The 15,561-nt window shown below is 45.2% G+C and overlaps 1 protein-coding gene across 1 annotated transcript; it reads left to right on the forward strand.

Annotated features, from left to right (window-relative positions):
- The first annotated feature begins 4,251 nt into the window (after window positions 1-4,251).
- YWHAH (tyrosine 3-monooxygenase/tryptophan 5-monooxygenase activation protein eta) lies at window positions 4,252-15,007 on the forward strand. The gene is made up of 2 exons (XM_037817390.1): window positions 4,252-4,534; window positions 13,519-15,007. The coding sequence occupies exons 1-2, from the start codon at window positions 4,448-4,450 to the stop codon at window positions 14,170-14,172; spliced, it is 741 nt and encodes a 246-aa protein (XP_037673318.1). The 5' UTR covers window positions 4,252-4,447; the 3' UTR covers window positions 14,173-15,007.
- Window positions 15,008-15,561: the final 554 nt, after the last annotated feature.

The raw sequence follows: 15,561 nt of genomic DNA on the forward strand, positions 1-15,561 counted from the left end.
GGATCATCTGCAAAACTTAAAGCAAAACCCCTTTCCACCCTTGTTTTCACTGGGATTGCACAGGTGACAGCTTTGCCTTCTTCCCCAGAGCAGAGTTCCTGTGAACAAGTTTGAGGAGGGCGGGCGCTGCAAAGGGGGGCCCCCTAACTCCACCGGCTAGCAGATGGCAGCTACCAGGACATTTTCACACTTCTTAATGCCAAGAGCTGCCTTGGGAGCCAATCTGCTCCCGAAGCGGGCTTTGAAAGAAGAGTGGAAGGAAGGCTCTGGATAGATCCAGAAATGTGTGTGTTCAGGCTGATCTTAGAATTTGGTATCAGCAAAAGGACATTGGGGCTGAAGTGAATGAGAGAAAGTGGGTGTGAGCTGGGGAGACTGTGGGTGGCTGCCTGGACCACAGGGCAAGAGTCTGACCCTCAAGGTCTCAGTTTCCTCAGCCATATAATGGAGATAACAACTTATCCCCAAGGGTTGTGAGAATTTGATAATATATATAAAGTGTTTATTCTTGAGCCAGGCGGAAAGTAAATGATTAATAAACAGTAGCTGCTTTGATGATGTTATTATTATTGGCCCAGGATTAGCAAGGTCACTTTGGTAGCAGGAGGCCTGCATTTGGGGGAAAAAATTAAAATTCTATCCGGGTGACACTAATCTGTGGGCAGGTGGCCCCTCCTGCTCAAGATGGTAACCATGCCAAGGGGGTGAATGCCATCTCCCCAGAATGATACCAGGTCTTCTGTGCAACATGTTCCTTGGTGTCCAGACATCTCAGGGAACTCAGAGTGTCCCAGAGTATCCAAGGGGAAAAAAATGCCCAACAAAAAACAGGATGTGCCGTTTACGGATCACCTATTCATGGGGCTCTGGCTGAGGATTCTGGCAATTTTCCCACACAAGGAGTGTTGTTATCACTAGCTCAGAGCAAGGACTTATTATATATAATATGTAATATAATCTAATAATATAAACCATGCTACTGATTGCTAAGAAATGGGTGTGGTTAGTTCCAGTTTACAGTAAGGTAAACAGAGAGAGCTGGTAACTTGTGGAGCAGGATTTGAATTCAAGTCCAGAACTAGCTTCCTTCTCCCCTATCCCACCAGACACACCCCTTTAGCAAGCTGGGGGGCAGGGGGGTGGGGTTGGTGGGGTTGCTCTGTTCCAGAGTAAGACCCTGTTCCAGGCAAAGATGCAGACCTGGCTCCTGCCCTGGGCCTCTTTTGGTGTATCTGACATTAATTGTCAGCCCCCTTCACTTCATTCCTGAACTCTCTTTGGAGTTGGTTAAAGTCTCATTTATTGATCAGACTCGGAGCCCTGGCAGGGGGTGCCCTGTCCAAGGTACACCTACTGTTCTTTACTTAAGAGGATTTGGGGAGTTGGCGGCTCTCACCTGAGGGTGAAGGAGACAGATGCTGGTAATAGTGTGTAGGCTGTATGGAGGAGACTTACGTTCACATTTTACAATCTGAATGACATCATATCTTGAGACTTCTTGGTTAACACCAAAAGGCAGTATAGGGCCATCAGGCTTGGGAGTCTGATGGACCTAAGTTTGAATCCTGGCTCTGCTGATTACCAGCTGGGTGACTTTGTGTTCAAGACATGTAACATCTCTGAGCCAGTTTCCTCATTTGTGAAATGGGAGTGGAGATTGCACCTACCTTTACAGGGTGCCTTGAAGCAAAAAAACAAAACAGAACAAAACAAAACAAAAAACCCATCTCTGCAAAGCCTCTTATCTGTTGTTGGGAACATGGTAGATGTTCCTTTAAAGAGTGGGGGTGGACAAGGTCACCCAGGACGCATGGAGTGGGAAGAGAAGAAGGCCTGGGACAAAGCCCTAAGGACCCCTGAAGTTCAAGGTGGGCCTAGAAGACAAGCTCACACAGAGACAGAAAAGGAGCAGCCAGAAGAGCAGAGAGGAAACCAGGAGAGTATAGGGTCATGAAAGCTAAGAAGTGAGTGTTTCAGGGAGGGGTGAGCTGTTGTGGGAGGGGAACACTCCAAAGCATCCTTGGATTTGCCAACAAGGAGGCTTTTGGGTGTCTCAATGAGGGCCATCTAGGTGGAGGAGTGGGGGCAGAAGCCAGACTGCAGTGGGCCGAGGGCTGGATGGGAGGTGAGGAAGTGAAGACAGGGAAGTTTGGTGAGAAGGAAAAGACAGACTTCCTGGGACAACTAAAGTGTCATTTAGGAATGTCAAAATCAACTGTTTAGTCAAAATCAGCTCTACCTAATTCTCACTTTTGAAATCCTTCTCAGTACTACATGATCAGAAAAGCAATAGCCTCTAAGGGATGGAAGGAACCACTGAGGTCCCCTCAATACTGCTCTAGCCCCTGCCCCACCTCTCAGATAGCCCTCTTGGCTGCATGGGGTGAAAGATTAATTATAAGTTATCAGGCTCTTTAAAGATATTCACTAGGGGCAAGATCAGCCTGGTTTGTTAACCTGGATTCCGTTTCTAGTCAACAAAGGTGTCTCTTCAAAGCAGGATGAAGTGGGCAGTGGGGGCCTTCCCCCAGACCTATACTCAAATCCTGTCATGGATGCCAAGGTCCTCATTTTAGCATCACAGTAGGAGAAGGAGGCCTGGGAGGCAGGAGACCTGGTATGGAGGCTCCAGCTCTGCTCACTCCCTGCACAAACTGGAGCCAGCCTCTCCTCCCAAGACCCAGTTTCCCCTTATGCAAGATAAGGACTCAGACAGTGGTGACTGTAAGGGCCCCAGTAGCCCTGACATTCCAGAATGAGGATTTCTGTGCTTCAGTCCTTTAACAGTCCTTCAAGTTCAATTTTCCAGACAGCAAAATTGAGGTCCAGAAATGGTCCAGTTTCCAGTCCCTCCCTTTTCCTTCTAATGCATGTTACTCTCCAGAGACAGATTCTTGGCCAGAAATATGACTTCTGCTACTTCTGTGGTTCCCAGTTACTTGAGGATAAAGTCTCAAATCTTCAGTCTGGCATTTAAAACACTCCATAATCTCTCTCTACCCAACCTCATTTCCACTAGCAGCCCTCTCTTTTCACCATCTCCCAGATTGTTTTTATCCTCACTGCCAAGGATTTGTCCATGCTGTACCCCACCCCCTGATATCTCTTTCACCACTCTCATCCCCTTAAAGGTCCGGCACACCTGTTCTTGTATATTTAAAGCTGGGCTGCTCAGTGGCATGGGCGTATTTTACTTATTCTGTAGCGACCCCATCTCCTCAGTGATAAGTACCCAGCAAGTGCGCAGTAAAACTCTCAGAGCCCAAGGCCCCCTCTCTGTGCTGCCCTTGGCATATAAGACATGGTCAGCATGTTTTTAGTCTGCCGGTTTTTCTTGGCTTGCTTGGAAGCCACACCGAATGCCAGGACTGAGAAGAGCTTAAGTGACCAACCGGCCGGCCCATCCCTTCCTTGCCTGGCTTTGAACCCAGATCCAGGCCCTATCACTGACCGGCTGTGTAACCTGGAGCAAGTAACTAACCCCGCTTTGCCTCAGGTTCCACATCTGATAAATGGGGCGACCAGCTGCGCCCACGTGCAGTATGGGTTGCGAGAATTAAATGCAGTAAGGCCTGAAGATGTCCAGCACTGGGTCGGTTCCCTGCAAGTGCGTCGTGAATGTGACTCGTCCCAGCCCAGGCGACACAGCCTGCCCCCGACGCCACCTCTCAGGGTGGGGGCGCAACTCTGCAACCCAGTGTGTGCGTATGTGGTTGTGGTGGTGGTGGTGGTGGTAGTGTCCCCAAAAGTCTGAGCAAGATTCGGTAAACCTAGGCGCAGGGTGTGGCCCCGCGGAGCCTATGCTGGTGGGACCGCGGGGGCGGGCCCGACCCGCCCCCTCGGGGCGCTCTCCCTCCAGGCTTCTCCACGCTGGAGGTTTATTTGCGTTTTGGACCCTTCTCAAGCCAGGCCGCTAACATGGATTCAGTGGCGCTTTTCAGGATGGGACTGTGACAACGCACCGCCTAAACGGCCGCCATCACCACGCCCGATCCTGGGGCTCCGCAGTCCCACCCCCACCTCTGCGGCGGTAAAATGCAGCACTCGCAGGGCGCCTGCGCAGCTCTCGGGCGGGGCAGCGGCAGGGGCAGCTGCAGCGGCGGCTATTTATAGTAGGTGACGTCACCTTGAAATAGACCGTTAGGGCCAGCCCGCCCTTCCCCCCTCCCACTCCCGCCGCTCCCCGCCGCCCGGCCCGTCCGCTCCCACTGCGCAGGCGCCTTCCAGCCCTCCCCTCCCCCCGGCGCGGCCGCCTCTCCTTCCTTGGCGGCTTTCTCAGCGCGAGCCACAGCGCGCGGGACGAGCCAGCGAGCGGGCGCGGGTGGCGGTGTAGTCTCAGCCTCCCTTGGCGGCCGGGAGCCAGTGCGCGTGCGCGGCGGCGGCCTCCGCGGCGATCCGGGAGCGGGCGAGCGGTGCGGGGCGCGAGGCGAGACCGAGCCGTAGCGACATGGGGGACCGCGAGCAGCTGCTGCAGCGGGCGCGGCTGGCCGAGCAGGCAGAGCGCTACGACGACATGGCCTCCGCTATGAAGGCGGTGAGACGCCGGGGGCCCGCGCGGCCGGCCTCGGGGCCCGACGTGGGGGAGGGATGGGGCGGCCGGCTGGGATCTCCCGCTCGCCCCAGGGCGCCCCACGCGACCCCGCAGGGCGCAGCCGCGGCCGGCGTTTCCCGCGCCCGCTGGGAGCCCCGCCTTTCCTGCGTTCTGACCCCGGGTGGGGTCTCCGGGGAGGAAGCCGCTGGGGGTCGCGAATGCAGCCCTGAGGGCGGGTGGGCGGGGGCCTCCGCGTCCTAGCTCGGAGCCCTGGGTGGGGGAGGGGGTTCCCTACGAAACGGGCGGGAGCCACATTCCTCCTTCCAGACTCTTCCACCGGCACCTGGGGGTCACCGCCGCCCTCCCCCTTTCACCTGGTAATAAAGAGTCTCCGAGTGGGTGGCGCCCCGGCTCCCCTCCTTTTCTCTGACAAGACCTGGAGTCCGTGTTACTCTCCTCTGTTTTGCTCAGCTCGCCCGAATTGTTTTCGTTGCACCTTCCGACGCCCCGGCCCTGGCTTTGTGTGCCGGGACACTCTCCCTGCAGGGACGCTGGTGGGGTGGGGTGGGGGCGGCGGGTCGACCCAGGACCACTGGGGTTGATGCTGCGCCCGTGTGCTTCAGGATTAAAACGAGATGTGACTTAACGGGTGAGACGAACCTGGGTGCCTTTGCATTCCAGAGCGCCTCGCAGATGGATTCTGCAGCTTGATTTCCGGTGAAGGAGTCGTGCCCAGCCACACCCTAGTCGATTCCGTGGATTAGCCACCACCTGCACTTCTGAACAGCGTTCCGTTTATCCTCTCACTATCGCAGCCCTCTTCACGTTATTTTACGTTTTGTCTAAATGAACCTTACTTCTCTCTACCTCAAGGTCACACAGTGGTGGAGCCACAAACTGCTGCCACCATCCTGCTCTGTTCGTTCAGCGCACAACCTCCCGAGACCTGGGAGGACCCCGTGGGCCCCATCTTCGACCTAGAGACTCTGGGGGTGGGAGTCAGAAATCTGCATTTTAACCCGTTCTCCCGGCAATTTTTAGGGGGCTTAAGTAAGATTCATCGCCTTGGATCAAAGCTCATTTGTCCTTTGCCTGGCTTTCTGAATGGATCTCTTAAGGAAAAACTGCAAATCCAGAGGGTCCCCACAATTTCGTTGTCTTTCTAAAAGCTCATTTTAAAGCATTTGATATTATGTAAAATATATTTTGGAAGCCACTTTTATGATTATCCAGGTAAGAAAGATAGTTGAAGAGTTGTCTTTCCTGTGGTGTTGTTACACATTTAATTGGATGTTTTTGCAAACCAAGAACAACAAAGTGCCCCTTTGTTGATTCATTGGTGATCCTGATCTGAGCACTGGTGCATGCTGTGGTGGGTTAGATAGGGGTTTTTCATCCAAACCAGGAAACAGTCTAGGTTTGGGGCCTGAAGCTTAATGTCATTCTTTAAGAAAACAAATAAAAAATAATTTTGCAAATTTTTCAGAAACTGGACTGGTTATGTGAACATGTTTCCTTGGAAGGGACCCAGAAGCTTAATTATCTTTGGGATAAAACTGCTTCTGACCACACAGCCAGTCACATTTAAATGAGCCTCTTCCCTGGTAACTGAGTGGTATGAGATTATGCAGGCTGAGGCCTTTCTGTGGGATATTTTAGGTAGGCCCTTGCTCACTCCTTGAGTGGGTCTTAAGGGCCACAGTGTCAGGAGGCCTTTGGAGAATAAAGGTTTTGGAAATAAAGTAGGCATGGGCCTTCAAGGAAGGTGGATTGAAGTTCAGGAAAAATGGCCCGAGGGTACATTCTGGAGCTTTGGGAAACCCGAGGCAGCTTGGCCTGGAAAGCAAGGAAAGAATGGAGAGATGTTACCAGAATGAAATTTGGTTTGGGCAGTGAAAAAAAATTGACTTTCTGGTCTTCATAAGTGGGTTTGGAAAATGCTTTCCTGCATCAGCTGCTTATGTCCACAGATTTTCTCTGAGGCTTTTAAGGTAGCATTTTTGCAAGTTAATGGATCCTTCACAGCCATTAATGGATGCTGGGAATCTATATCGTCTATATCTGAAATGACTGCTGGGTTGGACAGGTCATCTAGCATTGAAAATTCCAAGTCAGGCTCTAATGGTGTCATCACAGAATTGTGATAAACCATTTCCTTAAGGTAATTCCTATTATAAAAATAAGAACTTTTTGTTAATATGTCCCCTCTATTAATTTTTTTTTTTTTTTTTTTTTTTTTGCCACCTGAATTAATGGAATATATTTATTGGAACAGTCTTGCCCGAGGTCTTAATGTTTTACTTGTTAAGTTGGTGTTTGTAGATTGGATTCTTCAAGAATGTCATTGGGAAGGCTTGTCCTCATTGGTATCACAGGCCTTAAATAGAAACTTTTGCCCAGTCTGAATTCAAGTTCACCCTCTGGCTTTTTGTAGGTTCTCTTCAGGGTGGTGGAAGGGCAGGTAAACAGACTGCTGTAGGGGCCTGGAGCAGGCACCTGAGTGAGGGGATGTTCTGGCACCACCACTCTGAACTTGAACCTTATGTCTCTTGGCCTTTGTTTCTCTGAAGTGTAAAAGTAGGAATATTGGTGTTAGTCAGTTTTCAACCTTCAGTCCTCTAATTTATTTTCTATTTTCTATGTCATTTAAATGGGCACCTAATAATACTGCCTTGTCTGTAATAAATGTTCTCTATGCTATCAGCGTCACCTGGAGGATGGTATTGGTAAGCTTTAAGAAAAAAATTATGCATATTGGAAATGATGGTGTTGCCTCAGATCATTTGAAAACTACAGTTCCCTGCTGCACCCCATAATTTGAAGTGGCAAAAAATGTTTCTGAATTGAAGTAAAGGGGTATCTTCAGGCTCTCATCATACCTAGTAGCTTCGTCCTTTTTGACATAGAATATAAGCTGGAAGATTCTAGAACCCAAGTCTTTTCTAGGCCTGAACCCAAGTCTTTTCTAGGCCTGGCTTTGAATGACTTCACACAATTTGTAACCTCTGTAAAATGAGTACAATAGCATCTTACAAGAACTGTGTGAAATAAGTCTATAAAAATGCAATAAAAATGTCAGTTCAGAAGATTAAGTGATTTGAGGAAGGAGAGCAAAAACCAGATAGAGTTCTGGTGAATATTCATGGATAGAAATAATTTAGTCATATCTCTTATGTCTTAAGTCATGTTTTTTATATTGAAACTTATATAGGGGGTAATTGTGAAATTATAAAAGAAGTTATTTGAGATAGCATGGGATATTTTTAACACTTGATACAGAGTCAGTTAAAATGCTGATAAAGAATATCTGTAGGTATCCTAAGAGCAGGAAACAAAGCTGCAGCTTAAGGAAATTGGAATTGGAGAGGAAGAGGTACTTGGCGCAACCAGCGGCAAAAGTCTCTTATTCCAACAGCTGTGAGATTATGGGAAGTGGAGAGATGAGCAGGTGGTGTGTAAAAGGAGAGCATAGCTGAGTAGCCCAGGGCAAGACAATCCATGGTGCAGACATTAAACTAAGGGTAATTTCGAGGAGTACCAAAATAGCGGTTAGTATGAAATCTTAAAGCCACTTTGAAGTACATTAAAGAGCTAGTGGAGCCCTGTTTCCCACCAGTTGGTTATTCAAAATGTAATTTTCACTTTGTCATATATTGGCTGAGGAGGGAAGAAGGCTTTGGCTTCTTCCTGCAATATAAGCTGAATTAAAAAGCACTTCCTATAGCTTTTCTGCCTTGAAATGGGTAGTTGTGGCCCCCATCTGAATTAGTCCCAGAATTGCTGCTCTCACAGTCAAGGATCCCTTCTCTCCTCTCTTAAAGAAACCAAAAGTGTGTTTCTTGTCTTTGGGATTTTACATTAGTGGTCGACTGCAGTGGCACACTTAACCAGAACTGTGGTCCAGCAGGGGGTACCCCTGTGTTTTTCATGTTACAGTTCAAGTTTATGGAATTTTTTTATCACTTTACTTAGGAGGCACTCCTAAGTACTAACAGGTATGTGGTAGCTGTTATTCCATGTGTGCATTCTCACTTATCTTTATAGTAACTCTAGACATTGGTACTGTTACATTTCGATACATTTAAAAATGGGGAAGACAAAGTTTAAAGAGGTTAACTTCCTCACGGTGAAACAACTAGGAAGTTATGAAGCCAAGATTTGAACTCTTGAATTTAGAGAGCTCACTTTAACTACTGTGTGATACTGCCCTATGAGGCTAAGGGATAGTATTTCTAGAAAATATTTTGGTATGTCTACCATTGTTGTCTTCAGTGACTAAAACTTAAGTGCTTTCACAGGTGGGTTTATTAAAATAATTTAATCTATTGGGTGGAAGTCATTTTTGTCAAGTTTGATTAAAAATAGAATCTACCATTTATGTGTCTTAGCTATAGTAGAGAAGCATAAAAGGCAAACTCAATCTGAATTTTGCTTGTTCTGAAGACCAGGGTAATTGTTAGCTTAAAAAGCAAAAGTATTTATTGAATTTGAGAACCTGCTATGAATTAAAAACTGCAAGGCTATGTTATATTGTACTTGTAGTATTTTAAGAAATTGTTTTATTTCTTTGGCATCATTTTGCCTTTAGTATATTTTATAAACCTATATAGGACCCCAGTATTTCAGTCTCTGGGTTGTTGGTTGAATTCCTCCTAGTGTACTAGCTGAGGCAGCCTATCTTCTGCCCCACTGTTTTGGGGCTCCTCCCACACCTACTTGTTGCCCTGTCATTCTCTTTTTTGGTGGTGGGGGTGGTGGCACTTTCTGTGATCAGAACCTGTCATAGCTTCTGAAACTTCCAATCCTACTGTCTCCAAGGACTGTAGCAGGCAGTAATGCCATTCAGATGGGGTGGTTTTTCATCCCTGCCAGTCCTGTGAAAGTATAGTTATGTTAAAAACAGGACAAAGGAAGTCTCTTAGTGATATAATGTTATACTTACAATGGATATTAATTGCCTAAGCCTGTCTGCTCTGAGCTTGGAGTTTTGCCTATGTCGTGGCCTAATAGAATAGCAGCCTGGCTGTGGTGAGGGAAGGGGCTCAGCCTGGCCCTGGCTTGGGAGTATTCCTTGCACAGTGACCAGTAAGAAGTGGGTGTGGTCTTTCCTGGTTCAGGCAAGTAGTAGGTGCTTTGCCAGGTTGCAGCCTGGCTGGGCATTAAAACTTGGTAAAGAGGCAACCAAAAAGCTTTCATTCCTCTAGCTTTCTTTATCCATATGATGAGTTCTGCCAAAGAGGCTTAAAGACATTATGATGTGGTCATGTTTACTTAATTGTTCATGAGAATCATATTCCTCTGTTATAATCTCTTATATAGAAAGTAAGTCTGTCAGTAGTGTTTCGGTAAGTATAAAGGATGTCGAGAGCTGTTCGGGCCAAGCAACTTTAACCCTAGCTATGATGGTATGGCCCGGCAGCTCAGGGGTGGCGTTTTGGTTTGCTCAATATTACTTTTTTTTTTGCTCAGTACTTCTTTTGATGTTGGATGTTGCCCAGATTAAGAATTTTTTTAAAGCTTTCCCAGTAGTCCTTGAGCTATTTTTGGCAGTCGATCTATTTTTGCTCACAAACGCATGGTTTATTGCCTTGTGAGTAAGGAGGCTGTTAGGGAGTTTTTAGTAAGTGGATGGTGTCTTAGGAAGATGAGTGAATTTGTAGCAGGCAAGGTTATTTGTGACTTTAGTGTAGTCCTGGAGCAGAGAAAGTGGGTGATTGGAGTCTCCCTGAGTTGGGAATTGGTGCAGCAAAGACTGGGTAAAGTGGCTGGCATGGAGTCCAATATACCTTATAGGAAATGTAAAGGAGGGCCTTTATCAGTTTGGAAGAACCAATCACCGTTTTAGGAAAGGTGTGTGCGAGTATAACTGGCGTGGGGAGGTGGGCAGGAGAGCAAGAAGGTAGAGAGGCTGTGTGAGAGAGATAGGGGGACCTTTTAGAATGGGTTGTAGCCATGCAAAGATTCAGTGCCCAGGAGGGACTGCACTCAGGGCAGCTGATGTGTGGTGGAAATGAGAGTGTTGTAATGCTAGTGGTAGAATGAACCATTTACTAGTCTCTTCTCTCTGAAATTCTGTGTTTTATCTTTGCTTCATATTGTCCCTAATTAGAAACTATTTGGGAATTTAATGATTGTAGAGATGCAAGAATTCTCATCTCCGTAGAATCTGCGAGGATCACCTGGTTTAGTATGTAGCATGGTTGGGACTAGTGCTGTATTATTTTCCTCCCCATTACACACTGCATTGCTTCCCATTGTTTGCTTCTTAGTGTATGACTGAACTTCTTTAGTTTTCCTGGCTCCAGTATTTTGGTGTTTTGAAGTGTTGAGAACTGGTACAAACTGACTAGTGGAGGTTATTCTAGATATGTATCACCAATAAAAACTGGATGCAAATCTTTTTTGTTTTAATGGGCCATCTGATTTCACTTAGGTTGATAATTTTCTAACCTAGGGAAAACGCCCAGTTTTCTTTAGTTTTATAAAGTAATAAACTATCTTCATTCCACAAGTTTCCTTTTGTTAACTGAGTTGTAACCCAGGAATATTAAAAAATACTATATTTGAACATCGATAATTTCCTGGTTAGGCCCTCACCGGGATTCTAAGAATAATGTTTGCTTGCTTAGTTATGTTAGTCACTCTCAGCTGATGCAGATAGTGATTCATTCAGACTGGCAGGCAACCAGATGATTGTTATATAAACACTAATATTCCTAGTAAACGATTTTTTTCTGAAGGTGTCATAAATATTGCCCAGTGGCCTTTTTTGGTAGTTTTTTTGCCCAATGGAGAAAGGATAAGCTACTTGAATTCTGAAACCCACAGATACATTTAAGTCAATGGTATCATCTTCATGCCTTACCATACCTTTTATTGGAGGGCAAGAAAAATGGAATCATAGAACTGAAAGAGGTCTTGGGGATCATTTGGGCCAGTCGTCTTTATTTTACATTTGATACCCAGGAAGATCCTGGTTTGTTGTAGGTCATACAGGTACCTCAATCAGGCTAAACACCAGATGTTTTAGGTTTCAGTAATTACACTGTCCGTTGTACAAGCAGTTGTAATGATATACTCTGGAATGTTACCCTGGTATATCTTTGCAATAGTCTGACAAAAGTAGCTTTATCCTTCACAGGGTGAAGTATACTCTGGCTCCCCATGGATGTCATTTGCAGTTTTAATGTCAGGTGGCCTTAGTTGGATTTAATTACTGTGAACTCTAAGAAGCTCTCTAAATTCTGTTCTTGTCACATGTTTTATTTTATTGAATATTTCCCTAGAAAAGTGAATCATTCTGGAGAATTTGAGTGTTCAGAGATTTGTCAAGAGTATTTGGCATGGAATTTTAATCTATAAGGACTGCTTCCTTAAGAGACTAAAATGATCAAACAAGTATCTACAAAGTCTTTTTATATTCTCAATAAGCAAATGTAAAGTCAGTGAGTGTTTAAAATACTCGCTGGAGAAAACTGGGACTGCAGTTCTTTAGCTGGATTTGCAGTTGGATTTTGGATTAGTAGAGGAGAGGACTGCCCTGTGTGGGGCAGACCTCTGATGTAGGGAGACTAAAGTGTGTTTGAGGAGGAATGAGGAACCTGGCTTGACTGGAATAGAGGCAGCCCTCTTGGAGAGCAGTTGAGGGGGGTGCTTGTAGCCACCTGAAGAAGGAAGTGGGTTGGGTTGACTTGAGTAGACAAAGGAGGAGAGACATAATCCTGGGTTAAAGATTGGCAGTGTGAGAGCGGGCGTCCTGGCAAAGAGGAAATGGGGAAATTAAAAGGGGGAACTGGTATCTTGATTTTTTGTTTAAAATTTCTGCTGCTCCATTGCTCAGTCATTTTCCATTTTAAACATATCTATTTGAATATACTGTTAATAACTTTCTCCATTGAACTTGGCTTTTTCTCTCCATATGAAAAGGTTCTGTCCTTATAGTTTAAAGTAATACTTTTTTTTAAATTTGTTTAGTGCTTTATGGTTTCCTAAGTGTTTTGCTTTCTTAATTTTCTCTTTTAAATCAAAGGTCTCTACCAGTAGATCATACAAGTAAGGTGGAATCCCCTTATTTTACAGAAGATGACATAAGCTCTTGGGGAAGTGCCCTATATGTGAATTTAGCAAGTAAGCAGCTTTACTGGAGCCCACACCAATGCTTTCTGATTCTCAGTCCAGTATTCTTTCTACTGGTTCATAGCTGGTTCATAGCTGGTTCATTTGGAGGTGGCATCATTGAGAACTAAAGGAAGTTTCAAGTCAGATGGAATTTAACCTCTCCACTTAAAATAATTGGTTCTTCCATCTTTGGTCAGTCAGGGTTTCCAGTTAGGTCAGGGTAAAGCTTGTGCTTACTTTCAGCCAAGGCTTAGTGCACTTTAATGTCCACCAATGCATCATTCTCTGTTTTGGCTTGGCGGGGGAGGGCTGGGAGCATCAGTGGGGTTCCACATGTAACCATGAGAGAGCTGTGTGGTGTTTGATGTCATCTGTGACGCTCCTGTCATCTGTTAGTATGTATTTGAGGTGGGATTGGTTCTCTCCAGAATATAAAACTGGAAGTAGGATCTGGGACAGACCTCAAATCTGTCATCTTTGAACATTTGGCAAAGGAGTTGCACGTTCTTATTTTTTGGAATATCTTTTGTGTAATAGCTGTACCTTCCCACCATTACATACCACCACCTCATAACCTTTCCTTGATTATACTTACATCCATGCCTCTACTAAGATAAAGGCAGCATACTTACCTGAATTATGAATTTCTCAAGGCCCTTATCACTTCCTATTTTGAATTTCAAGTTTTTATCCCTTCTATTAGATTACAATCTTCCTTCAGATAGGATCCTTATCTCTTTGGCTTTTATTCTCCAGAGTGCCTCGTCTATAATCCTATTTTTGAGAAGGGTTGTTAATTTGATTGGAAAGGTTTCTTTCCAAGATTTTCAAACTTGGCTCTCAGTGTTTATCTTTTTGGGGTTTTGCAGGTGACGGAGCTCAATGAACCTCTGTCCAATGAAGATCGCAATCTCCTCTCTGTGGCCTACAAGAATGTGGTTGGTGCCAGGCGATCTTCCTGGAGGGTGATCAGCAGCATTGAGCAGAAAACCATGGCTGACGGAAATGAAAAGAAATTGGAGAAGGTTAAAGCTTATCGGGAGAAGATTGAGAAGGAGCTGGAGACAGTTTGCAATGATGTCCTGGCTCTGCTCGACAAGTTCCTCATCAAGAACTGTAATGATTTCCAATATGAGAGCAAGGTGTTTTACCTGAAAATGAAAGGCGATTACTTCCGCTACTTGGCAGAGGTAGCTTCCGGGGAGAAGAAAAACAGTGTGGTCGAAGCTTCTGAGGCCGCTTACAAGGAAGCCTTTGAAATCAGCAAAGAGCACATGCAGCCAACACATCCCATTCGGCTGGGTCTGGCCCTCAACTTCTCTGTGTTCTACTATGAGATCCAGAATGCACCTGAGCAGGCCTGCCTCTTAGCCAAACAAGCCTTCGATGATGCCATAGCTGAGCTGGACACACTAAACGAGGATTCCTACAAGGACTCCACGCTCATCATGCAATTGCTGCGAGACAACCTCACCCTCTGGACGAGCGACCAGCAGGATGAAGAAGCGGGAGAAGGCAACTGAAGATCTTTCGGGTCCCGGGCCCCTCCTTTACCCACCACCCCCCTCATCACTGATTCTTCCTTGCCACAATCACTAAATATCTAGTGCTAAACCTATCTGTATTGGCAGCACAGCTACTCAGATCTGCTCCCCTGTCCCTTGGGAAGCAGTTTCAGATAAATCTTCATGGGCATTGCTGGATTGATGGTTGCTTTGAGCCCACAGGAGCTCCCTTTTTGAATTGTGCTGACAAGTGCGTTCTGAATGAGGCATTTTACTGTGCCTACTATCTATCGAAATCCAGGCGGAAGTAATGGGGAAGTTTAGAAAGGAGAATCAGCCAACACAGGCTTACAGTTGATATTTAAACAATCCATTTAAAACAAGCTGATAGTGTTTTGTTAAGCAGTACATCTTGTGCATGCAAAAATGAATTTACCCCTCCCACCTCTTTCTTCAGCTAATGGAAAACTGTTAAGGGAAGCTGATACAAAGAGACAACTTGCTCCTTTCCATCAGCTTTATAATAAACTGTTTAACGTGAGGTTTCAGTAGAGGTTTCAGTAGCGCCTTGTTTTGCCTCTTTAAATTATGACGTGCACAGACCTTTTCAATGCAATGCATCTAAAGTTTTGATACTTGTAACTTTTTTTTTTTTTTTTTTTTTTGGGTTGTGATTGTTTAAGAATCATGGATTTATTTTTTTGTAACTCTTTGGCTATTGTCCTTGTGTATCCTGACAGCGCCATGTGTGTCCACCCATGTCAATCAAAGATGGGTGATTATGAAATGCCAGACTCCTAAATTAAATGTTTTGGAATTTAATGGGTAAATAAATGCTGCTTAGGGGATATTATCTATGTGTATGGTCTTGATTTCCCCTCTTTAAGCTGCTGTTTAACTGGTCACCATTTAAAATCCTGGGCAAGTCTCTCAAAATACTGCTGAAGTATTTCTAGTATAGTATCCAAGTTTCCCTGCTTTCTGATCTGGTTATGTATTTTGTCATACACACATAAGACTCCTTAATTTTAAATAGTTTCCTGTGACCCCAACTAACATAACCTCTCTGATCCTCACAGAAAATTGGTGCTTGTAAGTGAGCCTAGCAGACCAAAATGCCGTCTTTCACAGTATAGTACTTCATGAAAGCTTATGGTCTGTGTGTAATGTGGGAGGGTGCTGCTCAACCTGTCCTATAGGAATGTTGGTTGATATTTAACACTGAAGGCAAATACATGTCCTTCTCAACTTTCTTAATGCTCTTTCTATACTGTTATATTAGATATAATAAAATGTTAATTAGGGACACTACCTGGATCCATGAAATGTTTGGTGATTATTATGACGAAAGATTTGAGTATTCTTTAAAATCGAAAAATAAACCTATCTGAATTTTAAAAAGAAATA

This window comes from Choloepus didactylus, chromosome 23 (assembly GCF_015220235.1).
Source record: "Choloepus didactylus isolate mChoDid1 chromosome 23, mChoDid1.pri, whole genome shotgun sequence".
NCBI lineage: Eukaryota > Metazoa > Chordata > Mammalia > Pilosa > Megalonychidae > Choloepus > Choloepus didactylus.

What these genes read in the sequence shown, in the direction of transcription:
- YWHAH (XM_037817390.1), top strand. Translation starts at nt 4,448, where the DNA reads ATGGGGGACCGCGAGCAGCTGCTGCAGCGGGCGCGGCTGGCCGAGCAG. An exon ending in TGGCCTCCGCTATGAAGGCG is followed by an intron (nt 4,535 to 13,518) that starts GTGAGACGCCGG and finishes GGGGTTTTGCAG; the next exon opens with GTGACGGAGCTCAATGAACC.